Consider the following 21,391-nt stretch of genomic DNA (forward strand, 5'->3'; position numbering starts at 1 on the left):
GCCAGAAGGCAAAGATTTCGGAATACCCCAGGTTAAACCATGACAGCATTATTGTTTGTTCTTCTGTTCTTCCCTTTCACCTGTGCTTTATGCTTTTTAGTAGTTTCACCTTCTTGAAAGGAAGAGGTACGAGCTTCCTTATGCTTACTTAAAATTCTAATGAAGGAAAATATGTGTGTATCTTCTACTGTCTGGTAAAATACATCTTCCAGATTACAGCCAGACTTTGAAAATTGGAGGCCTCAGTCTAGGTTTCTGAGTGCTTCTGATTTTTCAGAGTACCAACTTCCAGTTTTTCACGTTGACTTCATTACATAGTAATCTGTCCTTTCCAGCACAGCTTTGGTAAAACACATTAATGAATGTTTCTGTGTATGGACATAGGAATCCCAGTTTTAACAAGCCAATATTCTTTTAAAAAATATTGTCTTGAATGTTTGCATGGTTTATTCTATGGCTCCAGTAAATCCTTATTTATGGTTTATTGCTTCAGTGCTCAGAGACTGGTTGAAATTCAAGTGATGCAACAGATCTAGGAAAAAAGTCAGAAGGTTACAGTTGCTTGTTTTCTTTTTTTTAATCAAAATTCTGTTTCAAAATTTTGCTATAAGAAGATTTCAAGCATTACCTATGCACAGTTTAAAAAATAATGGATTCTGTTTAGTATGTTTGCTTTATTACAAGTACCTGATTTTTCTTCTTCCCTTGAGTTTAGATGTACTTAGATACAGGGTTTGAGTTAGTGTTTGTCTCTAAGTTGCAGAGGTATGTAGCAAGTTTGAATGAGGATATGTGTCATTAAGTCACTGCTATGGAATTAGAGGTGTTTTATTAATGAAATGTTGTTACTTATAAAAGAAGCATAAAGGTGGCTTTTGATGAACATATAAATACGTTTTTACTGCTTTTATTTCAGGCTGATCAGCTAATGTTTGCTCTACATTTTGTACGAGGAATGCACCCTGAACTTTTTCAAGAGAATGTAAGTGCTAAAGGAGAATATCCCCAAGTGATTTACTTAAGCTTAACATGAAGAGTAAATGAGTAGATAAAAAGTATTTGTCAGTAAGTGTAGGACTCGGGATTTTAGGTTTATATGCTACTATTTTTCTGTAGTTACTTTTGGATATCAACATTATATTTATTAGGTTCAAAGTGAAGATTACCATGAGAAAGGTAGGTAAACGGTGGCCTTTTAAGTAGGGGTCTAAAAAAGATGTTTATGGAGGGTTCTTGCCATTTTTTGCAGGCGCTGTATCAGTGTTTCCCACCACCGTGTGGCTAGACATCTATTCATCCTTCCAGTTAAATAAGACATTCCTTTATAAGTAAAGTGATGGATACATATCTGTTTTACTGTGACCAAGGGTTGCTTGTGCATCATGCCTTGGTATTGAAATGCAGAAAAAGAGTACAAGACCAAGAGAGAAATTAAGTAAAAGTCTGATTCTGCAACCTGCAGTTGAAGACAGCTAAAGAATCTTTCTGGAAGGTGAAGTAATGAAGTTATCTTTTGTGCATTTCAACCATTGATTCTTCAGTGTCTAAGAAATCTGTGGAGCAGTGATCGTTAATGTCCTCATTTGCAACAGTGTCTTCACTGTACAGCGAGTGTCCTTCTTGTGTGTTGTTCTCTGGCCAAATAAGTATTGGATTCTTTGCACATAGTAGCCTATCTTTGAGAGGAATGGTGGACTCATCCTGAAATGGTTTATATTTTTCAGGCAAGTGCTGCATTATTAGCATATTCACAAAAAAATGAGAGATCTCACGTGACATTTTTGACAGTGGTCTGAAAGAGGCCCATTTGAAAATGCCTAGTTTATGGGGAATTTACCTATTGTTTAGAGGCTGCCCTATTCCCAACAAAATTGCAGCAGAGCTTATGTACTGCTAACCCTTACTTCCATAAGGCAGCACACATCTCGGTAATAACATGTTCTTCTCTTTGGGTGTTAGATAACGCTTTTGCCCAACAGGGAGGTTCATAAAGAATTTACATGTTTCCAGTAAAATGGTACTTTGAGTGGTGATTGAATTGGTAACTAAAATTTAAACACCTGTTAAAATTCATCTGAGCCAGTTATCCTAGACTGTCTTTGTAGGAAACAGGAAAAAAACAGACCTGTCAAAGAAGCAATTAGTTTCATCATAAATTAATTTTGTAAAACAGGTCAGATGAGTTACCACTAAAATGGTTTCCTTCTCTCCATTGCCCTTACAAGCAGACTAGACTAGCTGGCTGAGATGTAGATGGCAAAGTTGTAGTTGTCGATAGTGTAGTGAAATTAATCCTATAAAGTCTGCCTGCAGTAGAACAATATGCACAATTGACTCAATAAAATTGCTTAAACATGGTTGATAAGCGTGAGTCAAGACACATTTAGTTATCTAAAATACCTACATGGAATGGAGAGACAAAGCTATGGCTTTCTGTACTAGAAGCTGGAGACCAGAAGGAGTATGAAATGGTAGTAGATGTCAATTCACTAGAGGAGAGTCCATTATAGCGTAAAAGGTAAAAATCAGATAATACATTTGAAGGAAGGAATGGAACTTGATTATATGAAGGATGTGGGTTTAAGGTACAAGGTTTAACAAAGGTTGGTTGACGCTTTTTGATGTTATGAATGCAATGTAGTTTTATTGCAGACATACGGATTGACCAAGTGAAATCCCATAGTCTTTCAGCAATGAAGCTGCCTGATAAAAATAACTCAAATTAATCTTGTTGGTAAAGGCATACCTTGGCTACCCTTCATTAGTAGAACTTCCCTTTATTATTTCTTTTCAGCTTCTGAAAATACCTTGCTTTATCTTTCTAGTCCTTGAATATAGTCATGAAGGCAGTAACTTGCAAATAGTTTTCTGACGAAATTAAAGCCTGGCTACCTAGGCTTCTTAAGTATTTGTAAGTACTGCTTTATGTGTTGGTTGCTATTGTTTAGCGTGCATTTCCATCAGCTATCAGAGCTCTTAACCAGCATAATCGAGGTTACATATAATGCACATCCCTGCAGTATCTGAGTACTCAAGGATTAAAACAGGCAAATAATATCAATAATTCTCTTACTCCTCTGAAAGGTAGAAGTTATTTTAATTAAATTGTTAAGAAAAGAGTGCTTGTGCAAAATATTTATCGAGGAAAATGAAGCTGAAGTGGTTATTCTTTTAAAGTTACTTCTTTTAAAGCTTTTAATGTGATAAGGCTAGAAGTCACTTATTGCTGCTAGAGAATTTAGTATTCTAAGTTCGTATCCCAAAAGAGTTCAACCTTCTGCACTTACGAATTTTTTGCATAGTGATGAGAAATTTTGTAGTACAACTTCACCATTATATTATAGAATGCCTTGGCTCTTAGTAGAGACATTCTCTTTCTGAATCAATATGTATAGATTTTTCAGAGGTAGTTTTACAAGTCTCTACATATTATACTTCTGCTTTTCTTCATAAAAATATTATATGATTTCTGCTTTTAAGACTAGGAAGCCTTCATGTATTTTTCTGCACATGAGCATTTTCTTTGTAATTGGGAGAGGATCATCAGTTTGTAATTGAAAGAGAGAGTTGTTTCAAGATTCAACTAGATTGATGGATGCAAAAAGCTATGCTGTGGTCTGTATCAGAGTAGTACTAGTTGATTGACTTTTTCATTTGGAATGTTACTATTGTCTTTAACAATTAAAAAAAAAAAATCTTTATCATAGAATTATAGATACTGATTATGTAAAATTTCAATACTCTGAAGGTTTTTTGGTATATTTCTTACCACCTCCAAATATAGGATTATGTCATTTCTAGTATGTTTTTAAATAATGTAATTTCTCTTAAAATGATTAAAAGCTGTCTTCCTGGATACAAATACCAAGTCTAAAAGATTTAATCATAACATAAATTCAACTTACATTTCCCCTTTCTTAATGCAACCGAATTATTCATAATACCAATCTATTATACTAAGTATTCCTCTTGTTCTTATAACTGCATCTTTTGGATACTACACCATGAAACAATATTGAAATATGGATTCTGTTCTATGTAAGCTGTTGATACCCTATCAGGCAGTATGTGTGTCTTTGCCAGCGAAGTATGTTACTTGTTCTAGTCTGTAGTTAGGTGATCTGGGTGGCAGCTGTGGGTGCTGAGAAAGGATAGGGCTTGTAAAGCACTGCAATCACTTAGCTTGGATTCTGCAAAGGGAATTACATACTGGTAGTATTACCTGGAGTTTTAAAAATGTCTTATACCTCTTTCAGAATCTAGGCTTTGTTTATCTTCTTGTTTTGCCTACATGCTACTACACATTAGTCTTTATTCTTAAAGATATCTTGTGACTTACCTGAGTTGTTTATTTATTCCCCCTAGGAATGGGAGACTTTTACAGGTGTGATCATTGGAGATACCATAAGAAAATCAGTAAGCTACATTTATTTGTGCATTTTGAAATAAGGAACATTTACTTAAATCCTGAAAAGTTAAGGTTGTATTCTTACTATAGTGTTTGATTAATTGTATTCATACATGAAAGGAACAGATAAATTCTCACATAGAAATAAAAATATTATTAAACTTTTTGAACATGGCACTCATTTTCTAATTTGCATAACTTTTTGCATTTGTTGCTTTTTTTTTTTTCCTTCTTTTTCTGTTACCAGGATTGCAGTTTCTTTTTTTCAATGGTATATTTGAGAAGGTTTTAAGCCCACTTCTGTAACTAAAATCAGTGTTTCTGAATCCCTCTTTCTCCCACTATCATATATGAGTGGTACTTTCTGTATGGATTGGTGGGATTGTCCACACACTTTGCTAATTTGACATGCTTTTTTCCTCAGCCTCAGAGTTCTGCATCTGGAGTTGTATTTATATACTTTCCTAGGTGACAGAGCTAGCTTTAAAAGCTTCTGTTCCATGTCTGACCAATCATACTGTAGTTTACTATGTGTCTGTCCCTCAATTCTATTGAATCTGTATACTTTCAAAACAACCTTCCAGTAGCAAACGGTAGAGAAAAAAGTTAAGCTTTCCATAGTCTTATCTATTATAGCCCTTCTTTGAACCAAATATTTTGACAAAAGTTTTGAAAGGTGTTTTTTAGGAAACATGAGCCCAGTCAGGAATCATGAGCTCAGCCTCTTCTGTTGCTAATCTACTCTTTCATTCAGGGTCAGGCTAGCTCACTTCCATCAGGCTTAGCTGCAGTTTTCATCATTCCCAATTATTTTTAACCTTTAGCCTTGTTTAGATATCTGTCAGGGTATCTCATACATCCAGTGGTAGAAGACAATGACCAGTGTGAGTACCTTGTTTTTAGAATATCCATGACACCAACTGTGTTCACCTGCATGCTGGCAGAAGTGGCAAGTCACTTAAAACACAATTTTTAAAACTCAGATTTTCTTATTTAGGCAGCTGATTGCTAAAAAGGTCCTTAAATTCTCAGTTTCTCTAGCCCTTAGACGACTCTACAGGTTTTGCATTTCAGTGTGAACATAAAAGTCCCTCTTCATCTCTATGGAGTCTTTGTAATTCAATTAGATGTCAGTGAACTTGGTGAATGTCAAGTATTTTCTTGCAGTAGGTCATTTTCAAGCTATGTGATATCTGATTTTATAATGGAATTTAACACTAGTCCTACTTCTACCCCACCTAAGAAACAACTCATAGATTTTGGAGAGATTGTGGACGTACATAATTGAACCCCAATTCTAACTGACATATATATTGCAGATCCATCTCAAATTTACTCCTAGAATTGCTTCCGAGTTTCCTACTTTTGTTCTTTCTCAGACTTCCTAACTCGTGGCTGAGCTATGCTTTCGCAAGAAAGCTTTGCTTTTTTCTGCTGAATGTTTAAGATTACTCTTAAAGTTGCTCAATCGTTGAGAGGTGCATTTCCATACAGAGACTGTCAGACTGGTTAATGGGTACTGTAAGATTTTTTAATAAAAACTAATATGGTGAATACAGAGATTCCACTGGAGCTTAAGCTATGTTGTTCATCCTTAGAATTTCCTCCATGCCCAACATCTAAAGGAGCAGAAATATAGAGCTGTGGCCAAACTTTACCAGTGCAGAGATGTCCAGAAGTGATGTTTTGCTAGTGAATTACACCAGAATTACTCTTTGTGTAAAGAACTATCCTCTTTATGACTGTGAATACAGGCGATGGAGTTATTTTTTGAAGTCAGTTGTTCAGAGTGCATATGCAGATAGCCAATCATTTGGGTCACTTGTTTTTAATGGAAAAGAAAACTACTTAGACTTGAGGGTGTCATACAGATACTCTAAATGATAAAATATTTTCAGTCTCAAGTAGTTAAGCAAACGTTAATGTGAATAGTATGTCGCAAATTACTGGTAGATTTGTTTTTGTTATGTCATTTATGAACTTAGCAAAAGACCACAGAAAGATTCCTGTTATGAATGCTATCTTTATTAAAAACATGGGTTTCACAATATTATTACTGAATATAGTGTTTCACAAAACTTTTGTATATAACATGTAACTTGCTTCAATAAGGATTCACAAAGAAGTGTTCGTGACCACATTCCCTCTTGGATAGAACAGGACCGAGCCTGGGCAGTAGCATCTTTGAAGGTATACATCACGTGGTGGGTTGAATTTAGCTTAAAAAGCCTTTGGTTTCAGCAAATAGTAATTTGGACTTGAATACTCATATTTGAGTATTTGTCAGATGGAAATATTTTGTTATTTTAAACTGTTTATTATATCTTCCAGAAACCATGGCTTAATATATACCCATTTGAAAAAAAACCTCTATGCTTTTTAAATTTCATCTCATTTTTCTGAGCCTTTTAATGTACATCTTCACACCATTTAACAATGAATTTCAATGCATGTGAATGAACCCATCATCTTACTTAGATAAGAAAATGTTGTAAGCCTACCCAGGTACTACAATTTCTATAGACAGAAAAATATACAGAAGAAAAATTGCAAAGAATATTTAAGTTGCAGGTTTCTGTTATGTAATAACTTTCACAAACCACTTCATATTGTATTAAAAACCATACACTGTTAATTGGGAAACTATTTTCTACTTACCATATTTCCATGCACACCTTTAAAGGGATTTCAGAGTTTGTTATTGCTCAGATCAAGTAATTTCAAACTAAAACAAAAAACACTTTCTTGCTTTGATTAATCCCATAACAATCAATGTTGAAGTCCTCTGATCCTGAAGGGAACTAAATGAAAATACTAGTCCTTGAAATTCTGTCTTGGGCTCTTCTCCTCCTGCATGTAGCTCAGCAGCAAGAAGGAAAACCTTGACCAGTCTTTGGCAAGGACTTTTGCTGCTAAATACAGAGTTCGTTATTTTTCATTTCTCTTCACCAGGGATCAGGAACAATTGCAATAATGGTGTGGCAAGCATGGTTGTTAGGGGTTTAAACAAACAAACAAACTAACAAACAGAAAGTAACTGGGTGAATCAGTAGCATGTACTGGTAGAAAAAGAACCTGGTCAAGATTAAAGGAAAGGAGTAGAGCCCAATTGGGTAGAGCCCAAAGTTTAAAAACAAAGCACCTAGCAGTTTAAAAGCAAAAATATCGATCAAATAACAGACTTAACATTTCCAGGGAATAGGTAAACAAATGGTTGATTTGAAAACATACCCTTTTGTTCTTTAACTCTGAGGATAAAATTGAATTATGTGATATGCACAAGTATTTACAGGTTTAGGGTCATAGTGGTATTTGTAAATTAATTAATATATACAATGTCCAAATGGTTATTCTTCTTTATTGTTAAATATGCATGATTTGTTTTGTAGATTTCTCTCCCAAGTCTCTATCAGACACTTTTCTTTCAAGATGAAGGTTTGTGGCACACTTTTTCTCAGAGCTCTGTGTGTGAACAAGACTTTCCATCTATTATTGTAAAAAGAATTTCCTTATTTCAGCAGGTAATCTTTCTATATTAAATTATTTAAAAATAATTATGAGTTCAGCATTGAAAGTAAGTTTTTACATCTCGGAAATTTAGGCTTCAGGACTGGTTGAATTATAAGCAGTGACAGTATCTACATTGTCTTACAGCTTAACTAGTTTATTTAGTCTAAGGATTTATTTTTCTTTCTATAATACATATTTAGTTCTCTCTTATCTGAGTCTTTTCTATGTTGGTGTATTGGCTGCAACTGCAAGGTAACAAGCTCTTTATTAATATTCACAGAATTAATTTTATGAACAGGTATTAAAATTATTTCATGGTTGCTTTGTTACTGCAGAATTTGTCAGCTTGTTGAGCACCATTAATTTAGTTCATCATTAAATGTGCAAACTCACACATCTGACTGAAAACCGCAAAACGCAGTAGCAGCCACTGCTTCTTAGAATAGTAGTCATGAAATACTACTCTTTCTGAAAGCTTGGTGGTTAAAGAACTCACCAAGAATGTTGGAGGCACAGGTTCCTTCCTCTACCCAAGGATCCTTCTCCTCTGGAAGAGAAAAATGTGATCCTTCTTGTGTTTATGGAAGAAAGGGTGTCGTTACTTAATTTCAAATGATGCTGTGATTTTTCATTTGAAGTCACTTCATATAAAATGGAGGCCCATCCAAAGAAGGGATGAGATATAAGACAATGTACTTCCATGCTGGTTGGCTCTTAGGGGCTCTCTATTTTGAGTTTTTCTGGAGGAGGAGAATTTCTAAAATAGCATGCATGGAATTTAGGAACAAACCAATTTGCAAAGGAATTTGTCTGAGTCATGTTTGGTTTGATGAAATGCAGAAGAGCAATTCTTATGTGCGCAATGTGTTGTCATAAAAATTCTGCATTTATAGGAAAATAAATCTGGAATGATCAGCATATTACATATTCAGTTCCTTGCACAGAAAGTATTAAGAATGTTTCTATTGATGAAATGTACTGAAACTATCCGGTTAGATTCATATGCCACTCATAAGTTAGTTTCTTTCAAACAGAATGTTAAACTTAAAAATAGTGCAGTAACACTCAGTGTAATCTCAGGCTTAAAAAGTAGTACTTTCTTAAAAACTTAATGAAGTTAAATTTTTCCTCCAAAACTAACAACAGATATTCCAGACTTGGAAACTGGAATGTGATAGTAGGTTCAGAATTGTGGCTTACAGGTCTGCAAGTAAGGGGGTAGGAGAAGGGTGGTGATTTTAACAAATAATTTTTACTGAAGTTGCATTAGTTGCCTGCAGTTGCCTGCAGTCAACGTTTGCAGGAAGTTAACTGAAAAACGAGGTAGGGAAACTGCTGTTTAAATTTGTATCTGAATTGATTAGCTGTTTGTGTTCTGTAGTCTTTTGAAGAACAGTAAAAGCATCTGCATAACTAGGATGTCTGAAAGTCAGTATGTCTCAGAAAAAAAAGTTAGATGTAAAACTCCAAAGGTGTGCTTAAACAAAGGAAATTCTTTCAAAACTGATTATTTTACTGTATTACTGCACTGAATTCAGAAACATTTCAGTTAGGAAGTTACTGCCTAAATACACGTATAGAATTTAGATTACCAGTATAAAGCTAAGTTTGCTTTTTGTCATTCCAGCTGCCCACATAGCTACCTTTTTTTCTAAAACATTGTAGAAAAAGTTCCAGCTTACAAATAGACGTTAGATGTAGATCTATCTTCTGATTCTATTAATAGGACAAGCTACTCACAAAAGAACAATTACATTAGATTACCTTGGAAAGGAATGATCAGATAGCTCTATATATTCAGAGAATATAAGTTTTTCTAAAGAGTCTTGCTTTTTAAATTGTCACAATATACTTTTATAAACTCATCTCACCTGAATATATTTTATTTTAAGGTACTTGTGATCCAGGCTGTCAGACCAGATAGGCTACAGAGTGCCATGGCTCTTTTTGCATGTAAAACCCTAGGTAAGTTAATTTTTTGCCAGGGTGTTTCCACACAGCAATTAAATAATTTTTTTTTGTTCTATGTTTCTCTTTTGTTTTATAGTTCTTATGGAATCCCTAAGTTTTAGGATTTGAAAATATGCTATTAATGGTTTTGCTGATTTTTTTTTTTCCTGTAAAGTATTGTTAAAAAGTGCTTTTAAAATGGTTTGGTTTGCATAGTGATTTAAAATATAATAAAAATCTGTCAGATTCTTTTAATGAATTCTTGAACACTGGAGTAATTAAGAAAGGAGGATAGCTGGTTTTCTGTAAGTTTTACACTGCAGCATTTTCCTTAAGACACAAATTTTCCAGAAAGATTATTTCATTTAATGTCATTTACCATGTAAAAACCATTATGTTTGAGATTTTGTAAATTGGATCTCAAAAGATTGTTTTATATTATTAGTCATTTTTGTCAGTCTTTTGGACTGTAATACAATTTTTACTGTCTGTTTAGAAATACACTGATTTAGAGTGATTCAATACTATGATTGTCTATTTGTTCTAGTCTGTCTGTTTCCTCTTTGAGGTTTGGGACTTACATTCCAAATAATTTTAATATCGCAATACAGCACACCAAAGCCTTCCTTCAGTTTTTAGCAGTTAATGACAATACGCATATGGAAGATGAATTATGAGTGTCTAATTGGGGTGGACATTGTAGTTTTAAAAGTCACCCTCTGCGTTATGTAAGGACAAAGCAGAATTTGTTGGTTTTAATGTGGTACAGTGTCAGGACAGAAGTGGGATTAACAGAAGGGAAAGGATCTAGATTGTAAAGACCTTAAATGTAAGTGGCAAAGGCTGTTGTTAATGTGGTAGAAATGAACCTGGAAAATTGACTCATAGACTGCCAAGGTAATATGGCTGGACTTACATTTTCAGTACTTGTAAAGATCTGCAGTTTGAATGATCTTGAGATGGGCAATTTTGCATGGTAAACCAATAGATGAGTTACATATGAAAAACAATGACTGTGGTAATTTTAAGTTCTTGAAATATGTGTAATTTCTTATTAGAATAAGATTAGGTATGAGTTAGGTCTCTGATTCTTGCATTTTTAATGGCATTTGTGTGAGAGTGTATCTTACTCCCTCTTTATGCTTTGTCTGTGGGCATTATTTGTTGGTCAAAATTCGTTCCATGTCTGCCACCAAGGCCAGTATTTTCAGGAGTAAGGTTAGCCTACTCTGTCAAACATTAGTAGATAGAGGGGGTTCTTTCATCATGCTGAGTGTACAGGTCCCACACGGACAACGTCCCTGCCTGTGGAATCAAAGTGCGATCTGCAGTACGTGCATCTCAGAGCCCAGCAGAGACCTGAATTCAGAATAAGTTTATTCACCCACTTACTGTCTTCCAAATCTTAATGTATTACATAAATTGGTTAGGTCTATCTTGATACCAGTTCCCTGGAGGCGTTCCACAAGGGAATGGTTTTTGTTGAATGAAACTACAGTCTCACTGAGGAAGGCCAAATACCAGACTCCATTTGTAGGCACGGTTTCATCCACAGATTTTTCATGCATATCAGTGAGACTTTATTTTGAGATCATGTCATAAATCATGACTAACACTTTCCAACTAATGAAAGGGGTCAAGCTTGTATGAATATTTTTTTTCATGTTTTTTTCTGTCATGTCTTTTTCAGGGTCTTTGCCCTGAAACTTCTTAAATAAACTGTTTGACTTAGTTCAAAAGGGAACCGTTAAGTTTCAAATCTCCTTAGGCTGTTTTCCTGTGAGAAAAATGAGTTCCAAAAGAGCTGTAATAGCCTACCAGAAAGCCTCCCATTTCTGTTTTATCCAGATATGTTTTTTTTTTCCTTTTTCATCTTTTACATATACTTTTAAATTTATGAATGAAGGGGGATTAAAATATTTTCTTTCAAAGATGAAGTTCATAAGAATTTTCTAAAAATGTATTTTGTGGGCACCCAAAGTATGCTTATTTCTTTATTTTACATGCTATACTGAAATGCACCATGTTAACAAAAATAATATTGACAGTATACTCCAAATCATTCCATAGCGCTCATTGAGTTGGTTTTTTTTCATATCTGCTTTAACTTAGTTTTTTGAGTCTGGCTACATCAGAAATAGCATTTAAAGAGGCTTGATTTTAATTTACCTGCGTTTTCATATCCTTCAAAAAAGCAGTAGAGATACAAAGAAAGAAAATCAGTGCAGGCTAAACAAGTCTGTATTTTATTCCCACAGACCCATTTTCTATAAAGTAGACCAGAGCTCTCATGGTCACATTGCATCTAGGCCAAAATAAAATTACTTGCCAAAATAAAAAAAAAAACAACCTCTCCTGCTTTCTGTATTGGAATTGTAAATAGTAATAATACATTTACTAATATTTTTGTACATTGTTTCTCTGTGTACAGATCACCAACAGAAGGAATTTTAACAAGCACTTTGAATTCAAGTTCCAGCTGCTGTAGATTGGTTTAATTGCATTGACTTTAGTACAGAGGTTTTGTGAAAAGTTGTTCATTGATTTTATGGAAGCTTCATCAGTTTATACAAAATGTGAAGTTTGCATGCTGTGCTAAACTTTGTATTTATATGTCAGGTCTTTCTTTTTTCCTCTTTGATTTCCACCCCCACACACACTTTAGACATTTTCTGAAAAGTTATTTGCTCTCACATATGCTTTTTCTTCCCATGTCAGGATGTCAGTTTGTATAGTAAGATTTAAGAAATTCTGTCAGAACAGAACATGGAGGCAGAAAAATATGTCAGGAATTCCCAGTCTGACTGCATAGTTATTATCTGGAATATGAGTGCTTATTGATTTACCCTGAAAACACTGAAGTCCTTTTTTACAGTTCTCTAAATGTAATCCTGGCTGTAGCTTTAATTCTAATGGCCAGGAATAGACAGGGCTGTATTGTAGTTTTTCTATATTTCACTTCTGTTGAGCTTCCTTAAAACAAAAAGCACCTTCAGCATAGCTATGCTTTTTCTAAACATTGTGTCCAGATTTCTAAAAAACCAAACTGTTTTATGGAAGAAAACTTAAAATGTATTAATTTTCTAAATGATGCATCTCAAGAGTGCTACAATATATTTGGTTAGGCAGTTACTCATTTACAATTGCACCTCTTTTAAATTAGCATCATTATCATAAATACATTATTACATAACGTAAGTTGCAGGTGTACACACATTCATCTATTGCCCAGTCATAGCTTTTTATTCTATTCCTCAGTTAATGCAAGGCCAAGCAGTAGTCCCCAGTTCACATAGAGTTATGTAGGATATCAAAACTCCTAATCAATTAAGCTTCTCAGGAATATGCGTGCCTTCTGCTTGCACTGCTAAAAATAATAATACAGCCAACAGTCTCTGGTTTATCTTGATTGTAGTATATTCCACGCACCTGTTTGTAGCAGCAAAGCAGTCTTAGGAACAGGAACTTAAGAATGGTTGAACAAGTGAAGAAGAGAGGTCTGTCTAGCGTGTTACTGTCTTTATCAATGACAAATAATAAATGTCAAGGCAAGAGTATAAGAACATCACAAGCCTATAGTGAAACCTTCTGCAGTGACCAGTATTGTATGTCTCCAAGGTTTCTGAACTGGAAGTAATAACACGGTACTTAAAAGACCCAGTGGATTTTACTTCTATGACTTTGTATATCTGTTCTGCTTTTCCATGTAATAACGTGTATCTGCAGCATTGCATGATGCCCATTCCGCAGTGTTAATTAGTGGTCAGAAAGATCTCTGTTTGGTTTTTGTATCCTTGCTGCCCGTTGACTTCAACAGATATTTTTAGTCCTGTATCCTTCATAGGATTGGAAACAGTAGTGAAGATTTTCAAAATTATTTTCTTCACTGAAATAAAAGTTAATAAAACTTAAAATTTACCTTTCCAATACCTTACTTTTAATCAGATTTTGATCTAAAATTATGTAATTATGTAAAGTTTTAATATTTATATTAAATTAATAAGGAAACATTTATATTTTGATAGTTCAACAGTGAAATATAGTTACAGTGAATACAACTCAATAGAGAGGGATTTGATGAGGTGAAACTTGCTTAAGGTGCAAGACAGTGGTTTATAGGCCAAATACCAGAACGCATCACAAGTACCTCTTCCTTGTCCTCATCCACAAAAAGGAATATTTGATGTTGGATTTTCTAATTATAGGCATAATACCATCTTTCATTTTCAGCGTTGTAAGCACTTTTTCACAAAAACTAACTAAAATAAGCATTCCTACCCTAGAGAATGCTATCATGTTCTACTTCCTGGTATTTTTCTTTTATTGCTTAGAGTGACTCAAGTAGCTTGAATAAAGACTGTAGTTGAAAAAAACCAAACCAATCTCTAGATATATATATATATCAAGTTACTTTTTTTTTCTTAGCTAATTTGTCTATTTTCCTTCTTTCTTTCCTCCCCACCAATAGTATAGCTATTTTCATTTATGATGTTAGTGAAGGGAATGTTAAATCTGGAGTACCTTGTATTTGTGAAAAATGTTACTATAAGCTCAGTTTGGAGGAATGACTTGAAAGCTAGTATGCTGGGCAGCTTTCATTCAAAGTGTAAACTTTTTTCAGGCCTTCTGAATATGCATCCAAATTTGGCCAATACAGGATTCATTGAGAAACAACTTGCAGATGTTTGTCAGACATTTTTGAGATTCTGGCAGTTAAGTGTCCCTTACTCACTGAGCATGCTTCAGTCCAGCACTGAACAGCCCTACTTTAATTTCAGTGTTATTTTATGGATCTTCTAGGGTTTAGGGCTTATCGGCAGTGAGCAGCAGAACTCATCAAGGGAGCTGCCCGTATCAATTGCCTTATGGCCTCAGTTTATATATTTATCTCTGCTTACATTACCTCTACACACCTAATGAATGTAAAATGAAACTATTTTCCAATATTAGTCTTGTTTAATTCAATTTTTCTAAAGCATTTTGATTGATAGTGATTTTATCTGTTTAGCTGCATCTGTTAGAGTTTCTGTACAGATACATGAAGAGAACCCAGACCTCATATTAACCTTTACCAACCTAACCTGTTATATTTAAATTATATAGTATTCTATGTGGAGATAATAACTCAAGTCTGAAAGCAGACTGTGCCCTCAAGGAAATGTGTATTCCATCTTTTAGTGGGTGTGGCATAGATGTCACTGATTTGGGCTCTTTTGTCTTGCTTTATGTTGTGATTTCCCATTGCACATACCACTTCTACTATTTAAGGACCAGTTATGCATTTTGCATTGCAAATATGTGGTTAACACTGTTTAAGTTTATGATACACTTATACACATAGCTTTGGGCTTGTGTATAAATGCCTTGCCTATACTAGGTCAACGTTCTAAACATTTAAGTTCTATATTAAAGCAAACAATAGACTAAAGTAACTGTAGTACGAAGAACTGTGTAAAGTCAAAGTCTAATAATTAAGGCTCTCGGGACAATACGGGAGAAAAGTTCTGCATGTGGACATACACACTGCAATTAGTTTTAGCAAATAGCGTAGCTTCTCATATTCTTATATTCCAGCTCTTCTTTTTTGATATGTTTTCTCAAAGACTACATTCTAAATAAAGACTGCCATAAAGACTGCCATTCATATTTGTCAAGCTGGAAGTCCAGGCACCGTTTTGGTGTTTGTGTCTTTTTCTGATCAGTATAGGGTGCCTTCTACCTGCATATTGTAAGGATTTTGTTCTCATTGTAGGACCAGTTTTATGGTTTGCATTGAACAGAATTTTGAAAGCCAGGTGACCTCTAAAGTGGTTAATGAAGCACTCCATCCTGTGTAGTCACTTTATTTCCATAATAATTCTAATTATAGGAATAAAAGAATTATCTCCATCGCCTCTGAATTTGAAACGTCTGTATAAAGAAACTCTGGAAATTGAGCCCATCTTGATAATTATTTCTCCTGGTGCTGATCCTTCTCAAGAGTTGCAAGAACTTGCCAGTGTTGAAAGAAATACTGAGTGCTACCATCAGGTCAGTCTTAGATAAACATAATGATTAAAAACCACAATGTGTAAAATTTTACAGTAGTAATATCTGTTTTACCTCAGTTTTTAAGGAAGTTACTATGTAAAAGCATAGTTTGGTGTTTGTTGTTCCCACCTATCTCACCACTAACTTCCGATTCCATTGGCAAAATGTGGTGGAGAAGAGAGACACATTGATCCTCACAGAAGCAGAATCCACACGAGAGGCATTCTTCCAACTTGGAGAAGGGAAAAATGAGAAGATAGATGGAAGAGGACAAAAGAGACTGAGAATTGTTACACATGCTAAAACATAATCTTTTTTAGAGTGAAATAATTGAAATATGAAGAAAACCTACTGAAAACTAGGCTTCATAATTTTCCTGTGCTTATAGAACTTGCAAATTTCTTTCTTCAGCAGAAAACATAAATCAGATGTTCAGTGTTTGTGAATACTTAGGTATTTTGTGAAATTCTGTAAAATAATTTGAGAAATTTTACAAGTAAATGTTAACCGATTAATTTTTGATGGGACTTCCTGAACAGGGCGCTTATATTTCAAGTCTTTTAAAAAAGTCTTTAAGATCAGCCATGTGGTAAAGCCCTCAGATTTCAGGAATAGGCATACAACACCCAGCCAATTGCCCAGCCAATATAACAGTTGTTTTTTTGTCATGGTATACAACTTCTTCCCTGTTTCTCATTCAACACAAAACTGAACTGGGTGAAGATAATTCCCCCTGAGTAGACTTTAATCAGGAATTATACTGTTAAGAAATCACTTTATATTTTCTGTGTCTGTTTCAAAATTGGATCTATGCAGAGGTGTTGAAAACAACTCTTCTTTTTTTAAGAAAAAAATTACTATATCTGTTAAATTCATAGAATAACCTAGATTGGCAGGGACTTCTGGAGATCATTTACTTCAACCCCCTGCTCAGAGAGGGGAGGTTCCCCCTCCAAGGATGGACATCCCACAGTATCTCTGGACAACTTGTTCCGGTATTTGATGACTCTCAAAGGAGAATGTTTTTCCTAATATTGAATCAGTATTTCCTATGTTCCAACTTGTGTGCATTGACTCGTGTCCTATCACATGTGCCTCTGAGAGTCTGGCTCTATCTTCTCTGCATTCTTCAATCAGGTAGTTGTAGAGAGCAAGAAGGTGTCCTGGTTGCTTGGCTAAACAAACCCTGCTCAGTGTGCCCTGACCATGGTGGTGGTCTGCTCTGGAGTCACTTCAGTATGACCATGTCTGTCTTGTACTGGGGAGCCCAAAACTGGACACAGTACTCAAGATGTGGTCTCACAATTTCCAAAAAGAGGGGAAGGATCACTCCCCTGGACTTGCTGACTGCTTTTACTAATGACAGCTCATTATGGGATTGGCCTTTATTGCAAGGGCCCATTGTTGACTCATATTCAACTTGTCCACTAGGGCCTCCTTTTCTCCAAAGCTGCTTCCTAGGCAGACCCTAGCCTAGGGGGTAATTCCATCCCAGGTGTAGGATTTTGCATTTGCCTTACTGAACTTCATGAACTGCAAACCTGTTTCTCCAGCCTGTTCAGGTCCATCTGAGTAGCAACCCTGCTACTCGGGGTTGGTATTCCAGTGTATTCGTTGCTCACCCTCCCCCCCAACTCCTTTGGTGTTATCCATTAGCTCGCTGAGAGTGCACACAGTCACATAACCCAGGTCACTGATGAGACATTAAACAGTATTTGTCCTAGTACTGATCTCTGAGGGATACCACTAGTTACTGGCTGCCAGCTGGACTCTGCACCACTGACCATCCTGTGAGCCCAACAGTCCACCCATTTTTCTGCCTATGTTATTTTTCTCCAGCCCATGTTTCTCCAATTTGGTGATAAGGGGGATAAGCCTTACTAAAGTCAAGGTATACAACATTTACTGACATCTCCTTGTCCACAGTGGCAGTCACCTCATCATAGAAAGCAATGAAGTCAGTCAGGCATAAGTTGCCGTTGGTAAATCTATATTGGCTGCTCCTTATGACCTTTGTGTTCTTCATGTGTTTAGAAATGGCTTCTAAGAGGACTTGCTGCATAACCTTCTCAGGGACTGAGTGGAGGCTGACCAGCCTGTAATTACCTAGATTTTTCTCCTTCTTGCCATTCTTCAAGATGAATGTGATATTTTTCATCAGCAAACACCCCAGATCAATCTAACATTTTGAAGATGAGAGCAAGGAGTGACGTTAGCTGGCCCCCCAGGACTCTTGGATGCAACCCATCTCTTCCTGTGAACTTTTTTATTTCTAAGTGTGTTGAGTGATTCCTAAATCTCTCTGTCTCTACTGTGGGTATTGCTTCACTCCTGCTTGAAGGTTTGAGAGACCTGGGAGGCCTGAAAACAAGCCTCAGCAGTGAAACCTCAGACTAAAAGGGCACTGAGTACCTCAACCTTTTCCATGTGCCGTGTCACTATGTGCCTTGCCCTACTGAGCAATGGGCTCACAACTCTCCTGGACTTTCCTTGGCTGACAGGAACCTTACAGAACTCAAGAAATGCGAAGTCCTGCCCCTGGGAAGGAAGAAACCCTTGCAATGTTACAGGCAATGGATTGACTGGCTGGGGAGGACCTCTGCTGAAAAGCACTGGAGGGTTTTTGTAGATGAAAAGCTGGACATGAGCCAACACTGTGCCCTGCCAGCAGAAAAGTCTTTGTGATGACCTAATAACAGCCTTTCAATACCTACAAGAAGGTCACTGAGAAAATGGATCCAGACTCTTTGCAGTCAGGCATGGTGGAAGGAAGCAATGGGCATAAATGGTAACAAGATAGGTTACGACTGGATGTAAGGAGAACCTTTTTCACTATGAGAACAGTCAAACAGATTTCCTGGTGCAGTCTCCATCCTTGGAGGTTCCCAAGAATCCACTGGACAAAGCCCTCAGCTCCTGGTCTGGTCTTTCGTAGCTGGCCCTACTTTGAGCAGGAGGTTGGACAAGAGACCTTCGAGGTTCCATTCCAACTTAAATTATTCTATGATCCAAGTGGTTTCCTAATATTCCTAATACACAGTACCAATACGCTTTATACCTTTCTGTAAAACATTATTTCCTTCTGTCATTTGAAATATTCAGGGGAAGGGAGTTGTTATCTAGCTGATCACTGTTTAGCATAGAAATGGAAAATGTCAGGTTTCATGTTGCTTTTAAATAGTCCTTGAAATTGTTCCTCTCCTGGAGTGTGCACTGATGTAATGTATTTTTCCCATCAAATTGTAAAGATTTAGATCCTACTGCCAGCTGATCTAGCTGTGAATGTTTCAGAATGCATATTTCTTACTCTGCCACATGGCTTTTTGTGTTAATCTCTAAATATCCTTTACATGTTCGACTTTTAAATTGTAACATGGTATGGTATTTGATTAAGGAGTGGTACTCAAAGCTAAGTCACCTGAAAGTTGTCCTACTAATGAGAATATTTTGTTGTTGTTATTTTTTCCTGCACTTTCTCATGCAATTTCAACAGAATGCAGAAGATCAGATTTTTCTTCTCTGTTGAATCATTTCTCATATGGAATAAAGAACAGACCACTAAATTTGTGTGGTGTACTACCATATTGTCTGGTGACTTTCAGTTCTCTTTTAATTTATTTCAAGATATTATACTCAGTTTTATTTAGTTCTATTTTGTTATAGCAGTAATACCAAGACATGACTTCTCAGATTGGCTAAGACCACTTTCTTTTCAACCTGTTTGGTTCAGGGTTTTTTGTTATGTATAGCTTCCAATTAGATTCTAAGGGAGAACTAAGGTGAATGTACTCTACAGATAGTCTAACATCAATTGTTGCAGTAATTGTGCCACAGAACAAGTCCTTTCTTTATTTTCAGTTTTCACTAATTTATCTGAAAATTCAGTTTTGGATCTTTGTATTATCATTTGAAGATCTAAATTTATTTTAGCAGCAATATGGTACTATAAAAAAATGAAGAAAAGACTGTTAAGCTATTCATATTTCCCAGTTAGAAAGAGAGTAGCCTTAGTTTTTCAGTCATCTCAATATGAAATTGAGTGTTTCTCTTCAAAGGAAGTACTCCTAACTTACAGTCAAAAGAAAATTCATTCTCATTTATCTCTTGTTTTTATTGTATCAGCAGTTCTGCAGTAATACAGTTCAGTCAATGATACTTAAATTGCTTTCTGAGTTCCCAGGGAATACCATCACTGTCACCAAATGTTTTTTTCCATAAAAAGACTAGGTAATGGTGTTTAGGTTGCAAAGAAAAAACTATGTTTTCATTAATCTTTTACCTGTTTTAGTAGTCTGTCACGTTAGAAAGAATTCTGATTATCTTTAGCACACCTTTTTTACATATGCAGTCTAACTTGGAAAGAAAATTTTGTATTTAGCTGTTAAATGAGGTATGATAAATTCCTGATACAACTGTGTCTTTCATTTCAGATTGCAATGGGCCAAGGCCAAGCTGACCTGGCTATTCAAACTTTAAAAGAATGTGCACGCAATGGAGAATGGCTGTGTTTAAAGAACCTGCATCTTGTTACATCTTGGCTTCCTGTATTGGAAAAGGTGAGGGTAACTAGAGAAGAACGTATTGGAAACTAGACAAAATTAGTATGCAACATTTCTGAGGCACTTCAGGCATTTCCATGGTAATGTTTAAAATTACAACAATTTAAAAATAAACCTTTGCAGTTTTCTCAATCATGAATAAGGTGAAATGCTTCAGATCTAAGCAGCTCCTTCCTTTGTGTGAGCACTTTAATTTTCATACAATGTAGAGTATTTCTGCCACAATGAGTGAACAAATGATCCTGTTTGGACTTCTGGTACTTTATAGGATACTGCCATGTTTGCTGAACTCTAAATCTATGTATGCTTAAATGTATTCTTTTTTTTTTTTTTTTTCATTCTAGGACATTTTTTATTAGTTCTTTTATGTTAAGTGTAGCTTGTGTCTGAGTCACCAAGAGGTTTTTGCTAATTTGAAATTAAAATGTCTAATGTTTTATAGAAACACACTCTTACTTATGGCATGTAAAATCACTAACTTGCTAACTAGATCAAAGTGACTTTACATGTATGTCACTGTGAAATCCACAAAACAAACTAACTCAAAAAAAGAAAGGTAGGGAATTCCCATCAACAGTTACTACAAACTTAATTTTCCAGTTTCTAATGATTGTCTGTAAAGTGTTCTCCATGCACATGAGCTTGAAGTCTCTCTTCTGTCTGTCTAGCAATGACCAGGTGGCATGCATGTGCCTTTTTTATGTTCATATAATCCTTTTTGAAAAAAGGGAAAGGGAAAGGCAAAGCAAGATAACACTGATACGTGTCATCTAGTCTGAATATGATAGTAACAGTAAGGAAGTGTTTGTAAGCCTCTTATTAATTATAAAATTTCATATCTTGTAAGTATTTAAATATGGATATGTATCAGAACTTTTTTATTCTTTCCACAAGAACATAGTACTGAAGGTGTTAAACTTCCTGCTGCACTTAA

At 35.4% G+C, this 21,391-nt stretch overlaps 1 protein-coding gene across 1 annotated transcript in view; it reads left to right on the forward strand.

Moving 5' to 3' along the window:
- Positions 1-916: 916 nt before the first annotated feature.
- Positions 917-21,391, forward strand: part of LOC104081696 (cytoplasmic dynein 2 heavy chain 1-like) — a gene marked incomplete at both ends in the record, with an annotated part of 28,125 nt that continues 7,650 nt past the window's right edge. The window contains 4 exons of the mRNA XM_009584535.1: positions 917-982; positions 9,811-9,883; positions 15,738-15,898; positions 20,329-20,454. Coding sequence (XP_009582830.1) covers positions 917-982; positions 9,811-9,883; positions 15,738-15,898; positions 20,329-20,454 — 426 coding nt within the window. The remainder of the gene's footprint in view (positions 983-9,810; positions 9,884-15,737; positions 15,899-20,328; positions 20,455-21,391) is intronic.

Source organism: Fulmarus glacialis, unplaced genomic scaffold, assembly GCF_000690835.1.
Source record: "Fulmarus glacialis isolate BGI_N327 unplaced genomic scaffold, ASM69083v1 scaffold9049, whole genome shotgun sequence".
NCBI classification, from domain to species: domain Eukaryota; kingdom Metazoa; phylum Chordata; class Aves; order Procellariiformes; family Procellariidae; genus Fulmarus; species Fulmarus glacialis.